Source organism: Pseudorca crassidens, chromosome 4 (assembly GCF_039906515.1).
Source record: "Pseudorca crassidens isolate mPseCra1 chromosome 4, mPseCra1.hap1, whole genome shotgun sequence".
Classification (NCBI taxonomy): domain Eukaryota; kingdom Metazoa; phylum Chordata; class Mammalia; order Artiodactyla; family Delphinidae; genus Pseudorca; species Pseudorca crassidens.
The window spans coordinates 130,809,248-130,819,434 of record NC_090299.1 but is presented as its reverse complement, the minus strand read 5'-3'; the positions used below and the strand labels follow the sequence as shown (position 1 = coordinate 130,819,434).

Here is a 10,187-nt window from a genome sequence, read left to right as displayed (position 1 = left end):
GCGCGCAGGACTTAGGCAAGGATGGCTACATCTTCTCGGCACAGTCTTCAAACCACCTCCACATACTCAGCGGCTTGCAGCATCTGGGCTGTTGCCCCCGTCTCTCAATCAGACCCCCAGGACGATTTTTAGTGGCTCGGGCTTCACTCTGGAAATCACCGGGGTCTGGGGGAGTCAGTCCAAGCGGGCCAGGGGAGGGAAAGGGGCCAGAGAGCTCCCTCCCGCCAACTCCAGCCCACTCGGCTCATCCTCCCTCCCGGGAGAGGCGCGGACAGGGACCGGGGCCGGGGAGGCCCTGGAAGGCTCCCCTCCTTTCTCGCCTCCCACAGCCCTCTCTTACTCACTTTCTCTCGGCGCCTCAGCGCGGCCGCCTCACGCCCGGGGTCGCACGGAGGGGCTGCGCGAGGAGCGAGGAGCGGGCGGGGAGCCACCGGGCCGCGCCCCAGTCCTAGGCGGGCCGGCCGGGGGGACCAGGGCCGTGCACACCCCCACCCGGACGGCGCGGCCAAGCGGGCGCGCGGCGTCCCGCGCCCTCCAGGCTGGCTCCGAGGACTCCGCCGGGCCCTCCCCCTCCGCCCGCCGCCACGGCCCGCGGCCCCTCCCCACCGCACCCCGGAGGCCGCCGGGGCCGCCCCCTCCCCTCCCCCCAACCCGGGCGGGGGCGCGCGAGCAGCGGTGACGTCAAGGGGCGCGCGGTGGCAGCACCTCCCCGCGCGCTAGTTAAAAAGAAGAAGAAAAGAGGGAACGAAACATGAGAGGCTGTGTGAGAAGCTGCAGCCGCCGGCAGAGGAGACCTCAGCATCATCTAGAGCTCAGCGCTGGCCCTGCCTCCGCCTGCCCCGCCGCCGCCGCTGTTTCTGTTCCTGCTACTACTGTCTCACCTAAACAACTCCCGTTACACGGACAAGTGAACCTCTGTGGCCGTCTTCTCCTCCTCTTCTACCTCCTCTTCCAACTCCTTCCCCTCTTCCCACTCCTCAGCCGCAGCAGAAAGCCCCCCACCCAACTGACACTGGCACCACCGCAAACGGTGTCAACCGCACTTTATCTCGGTCCTCGGGCTCCCCTGAGGCATTGGGCCCATCGCCTCGTCTTTTATTTTTTGCAAAGTTGCATCGCTCTACATCTTCTCGCCCCCGCCACCTCTCTCTGCCTCTCGAGTGTCCTGCCACCCCGCAGCCTCCTCCTGGAGCTGCGCCCTAGTGCCCCTGCTGGGCAGTGGCCTTCCCCCCCCATCCTCCCGCGCCCAGCCCCTGCCGCGCGGGGCAGGCGATGCTGAAGATGCTCTCTTTTAAGCTGCTGCTGTTAGCCGTGGCTCTGGGCTTCTTTGAAGGAGATGCTAAGTTTGGGGAAAGAAGCGAAGGGAGCGGAGCGAGGAGGAGAAGGTGCCTGAATGGGAACCCTCCGAAGCGCCTGAAAAGAAGAGATAGGCGGATGATGTCCCAGCTGGAGCTGCTGAGTGGGGGAGAGATGCTGTGCGGTGGCTTCTACCCTCGGCTGTCCTGCTGCCTGCGGAGTGACAGCCCCGGGCTGGGGCGCCTGGATAGCAAGGTAGGCACGCACCCGCCTCGCAGCTGCGAGGTTGGCATACTGGCTGGGTGGGGTGCCTTGTGGCTCCGGCAGTGCTGTGACGGGAAGAGGGGCGAAACTTCTCTGGGGAGTTCTTTTCGATAACTTTTCTAAAGCGCTAGCGTGATTCGTTTGTGTGTTCCTCTGGGGTGCGCAGATACCTCTCCCGCCCCCAAGAGTCTCCGGTCGGGATGCTGTGCAAAACTCCCTGTCTCAGAAAAGAGAAGCTTCTGTGGTACCCGCATTCTGGGCTGGGTAAATACTTTATAAGAATCGCGATTAACAGTGTGTTTTGGATCGAATCGGGCATTGGTTGCGGTAAAACTGTAAATGAAGGTGGCTGTGGTTTCTGGTTTATTTTTCTAGGGTAAAAAGATTTGTGCAGCTTCTCCACGTGCTCGGTTAGAGAGAGGATTGAATCGTAAAGGATGTTGAAGCACGGTTGGTTTATGATCCCCAACCCCGTCAGAGGGGGGGTGTCTTGCATTACAATAGTTAAACAGCGAAAAGGAACTCCTGGTACTCCAGTTTAGAACCCCAAAATTGGCGAAAGATTTTGCTGGGGCATGTTTATCACGTAAAACCGAGGCGATTCTCCTCCTGTCACGTTTTGTAACATTATAAATTCGGGTTTTCAGTGGTAGGTAGTTGTCTAGGAAGATCTTCTCCAGAAACTTGTTTTAGGGGTAATGGCATTTACATTTTCCCGATGTTAATAAGTTTAAACAAATATGCAAATAGTGTTGGTTGGGTGTGAAGACATGCTTATATTTGAGTTTGCAACATTTTTCTTGCCCTGGGTTGCAGTAATGTGTGTTCTCTACTGCATTCCAAGGAAAGACTCCGGGGATCAGTCATTAACAATCCCTGCGCATGAAATAAACAATCAGGTGTCTTTGCCCCCCACCCTTCCCCCATTTTAGGTTTAATTAAGAATTCCTCTGTTACAACACTGCAGTTGTCAAGGTCTGAGAGACTCTTGGAAAACTTCTGCTTCAGTCTTGCTGGCCCAGGCATTAAAAAAAAAAAAAAAAAAACCCAGGCTGAATCTAATTTTTATGCTCAGTTCACGGTAGATTTCACTCTATTCTCATGTAAACAGCTCCTACGAATCAACATATGTGTCTGGGTGGTATCTCTCACTTTGTTTTGTAACAAAAAGCCATATTGCATCATTTAATTTGCTCAAGTCATGCAAATAGGAAAAAATCAATAGGACAAAAAGGGGTCGACTTATCCTCTTCCCCACTAAACTGCTGCCCACACACAGAGTCCTGTTGCTTATGGCAAAAGAATAACAACAACACCATTGTGTTTGTTAGTTGGTTCACTAATGGGTGAAACTAGAGAACATCATTCTCTTTCAGTCCCCAGCTCTGTCCAAATGTTCATGCCTTTTGAGGGAGCATTTGTCCAACTCCCTCTATTCCCAGCTGAGTGAGAACTGTCTTGCTGCAGGTTTTCAGCTGTAACTCTCTCTTTATTCTTACCACATGCAGCAGTAGTCTGAGATTCAGGGAACAGATATTCCTGCATTTTGTTCCAAACAATGTCATTAAGCTCCTGTGTTGTAATTGAATTAAAGTACAAAATCGCTACATTCACATCAGCTCCAGGGTTTTTACCAGGAGCAGGACAGAACCAGGAAATTGAGAGAAAGGATTCAAAATATTTGGCATTAAGCCTCCCTGTGTGCAATATACGCTATGAATGTACCAATGATCCGCAGACCCCTGCAATACTGAACTCTTCCAGGTACAGGAGAAGTGAAAACTTTTTCTTAACTAAATGTAGTGGGGAGCTGGGTGGGGGTGGGGGCGCTGAGACTGAGGGGAGTTATAACCCTTAAGAGAAATTATATAAATTTTTTTAAAGAAATCATTCTTTAGGAATCATTCTGCCACTTTAGCTATCCACATTCCTTTCCGTTTTATGTGCTTCCAATCTCCAACAAACCCCTACTCATTTGGAAAATGTGTCTCAATTAAATTTGGTACACTAGACTTTGCTGGTTCCATTACGAGTGGTTTAGAAACCAACAATACTCAAATTGTTCCAATCAGGGATTTGATATAGTTATGCATATGCATTCTTGACCCATGTTAGTTCTCAAGTTTTAATAGTTTTTAAAACATGTTATTTTATAATAAACTTCAGTGTTTCCCTTTTTTCCCCCTAAGCCTTCCTGGCTTATAATATATGTTAGGGTCTTATTTCATAATGTGTGTGCAGGAGAGATGATGGCTATTTGAAAGGGCCCTTTTTTTGTTCATGAAAAAAAAAAATTTCCCCAGAAAGGTTTCTGCAACTTTTCAAGAAACTACAGGAGTAGCTTTTTCCTAAGTGAAGAAACTTCATAGACAAATAGATAGTAGCAAACTGAGTAGAATATTGATCATACTTAGCTGTGCGATTAAGTCCAGTTTCCAGGCTAACCCATTTTCTTTAATATGTAATGAACTATTGAATGTAATTGAGTTCAATTCTTTAGCCATGGTACTATTCTTCTAAGTTATTCTATATTTTCATTTCTTTGTATATTTTAATAGTTTTGTGTACTGTAACGAGATGGTTAACTACTGTTACAAATAAGTACTGCCAATATCTAGCAAGTTATATTGTCTTAGCAATATTTTTGCAGCTCCTAAATACAAGATGCTAAAAGGATCTAATTCCCATTAGCCAAATTGAATCTGCAACCAACTGAAATACCCCCGTTTCTAAAACTTAACTTGTAGCCACAGAGGCATAGAAGCTCTCTCTACCTTGGGTGGTTTCACAGCCAAAGCTGTCAAGGAATGGGTGAAAAGTAATTGTTTTCAAGTGTGCCCTTTTACAATCATTTGTTTGCTCTGGCTCTTTCAGGGACAAAGGCTATTGTTGAACACATCCAACTAAACAAATAACTCATCCTGGGGTCCCTTTAACAGCTGCCTTAGTACAATGATCTATTTACATATTAGCCTAAAATTGAAACTGAACTCTTTAATGACATAATCCAGCACTACAGTCCAGAGACGCATGTGTTCTACCCAACAGCTGAACAACCTTGTAGGCATATGAGTTTTAGAAATAACTTTTTGTGTACCAAGTGATCTTAAGGCGTCATCTTAATATACTGTCCTGTATTTTCTCCTTTTGTCCCCTGATCGAACCCATGTGGGTGCCTTTTCATCCTCTCTCTTTAGTTACTTGATAAATAAAGAGAAATACAGAAGGTCTCTGTCACCCATTTTACTATTTGTTGATAAACTGTAGTTGTAGGCCACGCTTCACTGTGTATTCCAGGATTTATCTTACCTTCCTTGTATGGGTTTTACTTTCATGTGGCTGAAGATTAGAGGATGACCTGCCAGATGTTATAAATTAGTCAGCAACAGCCACAATCATTACTAGGCACACTGTAATAATGATTCGAAGTTTTACATGATTTCCAAAGTATATTTAGTTTAAACCGCTATAATTTGATGGTTTCGTAGATGGCTTTTAAAAATTGAAACAGGATATTAGCTTAAATTTCTTCTTAAGATTGATGACATTGTCAGACATAAAGTTAAGGACCTGTATAGACACAGACACTTAGGCAAAAAAGAAGAAAAAAATACCCTACCCACAGCAGCACTCATCTGTCTAAAACAGCGCTGCAGCTTGGGCTGAGTCAGTTTAATTGACTTCAGTAAGACTATTGGTTCATTGAAACCAAAGCCAGAATGATGGCTCTATCTATCTTCAAATAGGTATTTACACTGCAGACCTCACACAGAGCAAAATGTTACCATCCTGCTGGGTTGGAACAGCATGAAACTTTACAAAGAATAATATTATACTTGATTTCAGATAATTTATTGAATCCTATTTCTGCAATTTTGATGAGAGATCTTGTGGCCAGGACACATTCCAAAAATTGTAAAAGACAAAATTCTTGAGGCCCTAAAATCAAGCTCTTCCTGGATAGCAGCTGGGAGAGTATATGGGGATCGTTTTGTTTCAGCTATAAAAAAATCGAAGCATGCATGTTCTCCATAAAACCAAAGGTAATTACATTCCAGTTTTTCCGCCAGCAAAAGCGGTGGCTTCAGCATCCTGCAGTTGTTTTGTTCTTAGTGGACTGCCGTATGATAAACAAACAGAACCGAGTTGAACAGTATTAATATTGCATAGATCTGGTGAGGTCTGCCAGAGTATGGACAACAAAAGACATTTAAAACATTCTTGGAATGCAAATTCTAAGTGTCTGGTGTATGTTTCCCCTTAGAAAACTTTAACCATTTAAGCTATTGTCATTTAAATAAATTGGTAAAAATCAAAATGCAAACAGAATTGTGATTAATAATAACTTTTCTGAATATCGTAGATAGTTACAACTCATCATATTTATACACATTTTTTTTTTTTTCCAAAACAGGGTAGCTTCTATTGCACGTTTAAAATTTCAGCATGCCTTGTATTCAACAATTTTTTTTAGTTGCTTTGCTCTTTCAGGTCCAAATTTTGTGATCACTTAGAATATCTTTATCCTAAAAAATAGAAGCCATGTGATTCGCTCAATTTACTCAAATTAGAATCTCAACTTCAGAATGAAATATTTGCTTTAAGCAGTGATCTATAGAGTTTAAAATGTTAATTTCAGTTCGTAGTTCTAAAGAAATAATTAAGTATAAACATAGTTATATAAACCGGGAAAACACAAAATTCAGTCCCATGATGGTGTTTTTTAATACCATATGGTGTTTTTTAATATGAAAAATCAATGCTTAATTTAGACAGCACTGCATTTCACATCTCAAATATTGTGCTGATAGTCTATATTTATATTTATTAGAGGACGTCCTGAAGTCAGTTTTTTAAAGTTAGTACTAGACACTGAAACCGATTTTATCTGCAAAGTACTAATCTCAATGAATCAATAACTCTCAAGTTAGTCTTATTGATATAAAAGACATAATAATGCTGTATAAACAAAGATAAAAGTATGCCCTTTTTCACTGAAACTCACTAAATACAATACAAAATCACTTTTATTAAACTCTTGTGTTTTTCGTGCATATAACATACCTGAGGAACTAGTTAGAACATTTTTCTTGGCTAAAATACAATGAATAATAAAAATTGGTCTTAAACCTGTTTGACACAGCTTCAGGTATTATTTTTATAGAACATGAAAGGGCGATATTTCCGCCCCCCCTTTAGAAAACTTTCCCTATGCAATCTGTGTATTGAAAATTAATTAAAATGAGAACAATGTAATTCAAGTAATATCTTTGAGAATGTCGTTAGGAATTTCAGGAGTGAAATAGATTTTTACCCAAGACACAAATAAGCCATGTCTTAAAAGTTGCTTTACGTACAGTGGGATAAAGGTATTTGGAGTTTTCAAGTTAAATTATCAGTCAGTGTATACTTTGAGGCAGAGTAAGAAAAAGGGTTAAAGAATCTATATATAATTGTCATTTAATTTTTCACACCTGAAGGACAGATAAACAGACTTGGATTTGCAAGAGTAAGAAGCATGTCTGTGCATCCCTACCCTTTGCCCTCCCATCCCAACCCAAGAGACTGCACTTGTGTCCTTATAAAGGCATACTGTATTGGGACTTGGTGATTCTTTGCAGACAACAGCTAAATGACACTTTTCTCTTTCCATGATGACCAAAAAACATAACTAAACCCAACTTCACGGAACTAAAAAGAAGTTTGTTTCTGATTTATGGCTTTCAGATGTTTTCTGTTACCAACAACACAGAATGCGGGAAGTTACTGGAGGAAATCAAATGTGCACTTTGCTCTCCACATTCTCAGAGCCTGTTCTACTCACCTGAGACAGAATCCTTGGAAAGAGACCTGGCACTTCCCCTGCTGTGCAAAGACTATTGCAAAGAATTCTTTTATACTTGCCGAGGCCATGTTCCAGGTAAAAAAAAAGATACATTAAATCAACTACTGCAGAATAGCTTGCCAAGATACCTGTTCCTAAATGCTTGCTTAGGAAAGTGTAAAATTTATCTGCCTTTCACAGTATCTATTTTTACCTCATAATTCACTGTTCCAAACTTGGAACCTTTTATTGCTGCTCAAATTGCTGCTGTCATTTCAGCCTACAAACAATACATTGTTTTGTTGAAGTGTTTAACATTTCTTGTTAAATGGATAATACAGTTGGTAATCTTTACACAGCTGGATTATCAGCACAAATCTCTTGTTGGTGCCTTTAGTCATCAGCGTTGATATCAAGACAGCTTCCCCTTCTACACAGCTGATACATAAGTGCAGATTGTACATCGACTTTTAAGGTATTTCCTTAAATAAAATATAATTCAAAAGGCCCCAAAAAGTAACACTTTACAAAGTAGTTTCATATATAATGACTAATTTGCTCCTCATAAACCCTGTGAGGTAGATAGGAAAGGTCTGGTCATTTCCATTTGACAGATGAGGAAAACTGAGCCTCAGGAGAAGTTAAATGCCGTACCCAAACTTGTACTGTGAGAAAGTGATAGGCTAAAAGAAGTTCAAGTTCTTATGCTTATAATGTCCCAGATATACCTGGTCACTATCGTCTTTTGGACCCTAATAAACATATAGGCTCTTGGGCATTGATTAATTTTACCATCAGAAGCTTGTAAACCTTGGTGGTTTTTGCTTTAGGTTGGAAGAATCAACACAGAGGTAGAAACGAATTTAACGAGTCCGATTCTGTTTAGTTAGGCAGTGTCACCCACAAACAAATCTACTGAAACTAACAGTTTATAAAACTCAATGGCACTGAAGGACAAGACAAGCTTTAAGAACTGTAGGATGCACTTGGAGAATTTTTTTTAACTGCTATGGACATTTTACTTTTTTCTCTGACCCAGAAAAGTGTAGATTTTTGTATTTTTTATAGAGCTCTCCTAATAGCCTAAGAAAACATTTTGACTAGGGTTGCTTGCCTCCTTTGGTGTACCATAACAAGTATCTAAACCCATTCAATGTGAAAATATTATTATTGTTTTTTTTAACTACAGCCATGTTTCTAAGGCTTTCCTTCAACCAGCTGTTTCTTTCTCTTTATCACATTCCCCAAAGCAAAGTAGAATAGGTCACGGTTGCCTAGATGGCCTGCCGAGAAGCGATAACAGATTAGGTCCCATAAAGTTTTGCTGCAACTTTCCAGTCTGCAAGGTTTGCCTTTACCACTATAACTTGAAAATGGTATTGACAGTGGGCATTTTTATCTACCTTTATCTACTTGCGATAAATACCACTAGGCTGGATTTAGAGACTCATCTGTGGGGTGCTTCCTATATTTGAAGGTATTTTAGCTTCCAGAACAAACAACAAAAAGCAATATCCACTGAAAGAGAGAGCACAGCAAACAACTCAGGAGCCAGAGCTGCAAGCACCTCACTCCCCAGATCAACATATGTGGTGACGAATGACAAATTTATTTTTCTACAAAGTTTGTATATATGTAAAACTGCTGAAGTGCATCAAGATGTCAAGTGCTTTTGGTGGCCACCCAGGCTGCCTTGAAAGATAACCAGATGAAAGCTCTACTCCAGTGGTGGGTGGAGCAGCAAGGCTACTTTTCAGGGCCAGGCCAGCAGGCTTTAGCAACGAGCAGAGGGGGCTTCCTCTGCATCCATCAAATGCTAATAATTGCTCTAAATACTTGTCCCAAAAGTGAGCTGTAATAACACACTCTTTGTGTTACTTAGGTTGATCAATTTGTTAGCCAGACTGATCCTTGGCATGTAGGTTACCATTTCCTAAAGTATGATGAATCAGATGATAATCCTCCCCTCAGCCCTGGCCCCCAGCACAGAAGGCTCTTTAGAATTCTAGAACACTCGTTTTTCAGAAATTGCTCAAAATTTGTAATAATTTCACCTTCTTAAGTCTATTTAATGACATGGATTGCTTTTCTCCGAAGTTTGAAATTGTGAAAAACAGCTACTTTGTGATTCTTCTTTTTTTTTTTTTTTTTTTTTTTTGCTATCCTCATTGTTAGCCTCATCTTTCTGCAAATCAAAAACATGAAGAGGAAGGGACCTTAAGGGTTGTAGTTTGCTAAGAGAAGGGAACTGCTGAAAGGGGTTGAAAGAGTGAAAATAATTCTAGACACATCTTCATTTCTTCCCCCACTGCCCAATACATAAAGAATTAAACACATAAACGGTCTATCCCTTTGCTTCACCCTCTTGGCTTTAAGGAAGTGCCACTCACTTTGGGATACACGTATACCTGAAAGACAGCTACTCTCCAGAAACTTTAATTCAGAAACATTCATGGTCTGCTTATTTCCACAAAAATGAAAAAAAGAAGTTAAAAATCACTACAGTGAGGATACACTAGAGTTTTATTAATCATAAATATTCTCCTGTTGTGACTTTACTTAGGGAGATAAACTCTTAAAACTTCTAAAAACATACCCAAATTTCATTTAAAAAAAAACCACAGGAACTCTTTTCTCAATACCATGGGTCTCGTCTTTTGCCTGAATTATGATGAACAGAGGAGATGCTTTACTGTTCACTAAATGATGGCCTAATAAATACCCTCTGTGGAAAGGATAGGAAAGGACATCTCTGGGCCTTGCTTCTCCCTTTATACTTGTTATCATAGTGATTTTTATCACT

General features: G+C 42.0%; 1 protein-coding gene across 2 annotated transcripts in view; it reads left to right on the top strand.

Annotated features, from left to right (window-relative positions):
* Positions 1–709: 709 nt before the first annotated feature.
* Positions 710–10,187, top strand: part of HHIP (hedgehog interacting protein) — a 95,101-nt gene continuing 85,623 nt past the window's right edge. For both annotated transcript variants that reach the window (XM_067736773.1, XM_067736772.1), the window contains exons 1-2: positions 710–1,551; positions 7,288–7,480. In XM_067736773.1, the coding sequence (XP_067592874.1) occupies positions 1,273–1,551; positions 7,288–7,480 (472 nt within the window). In that variant the 5' untranslated portion in view covers positions 710–1,272. The remainder of the gene's footprint in view (positions 1,552–7,287; positions 7,481–10,187) is intronic.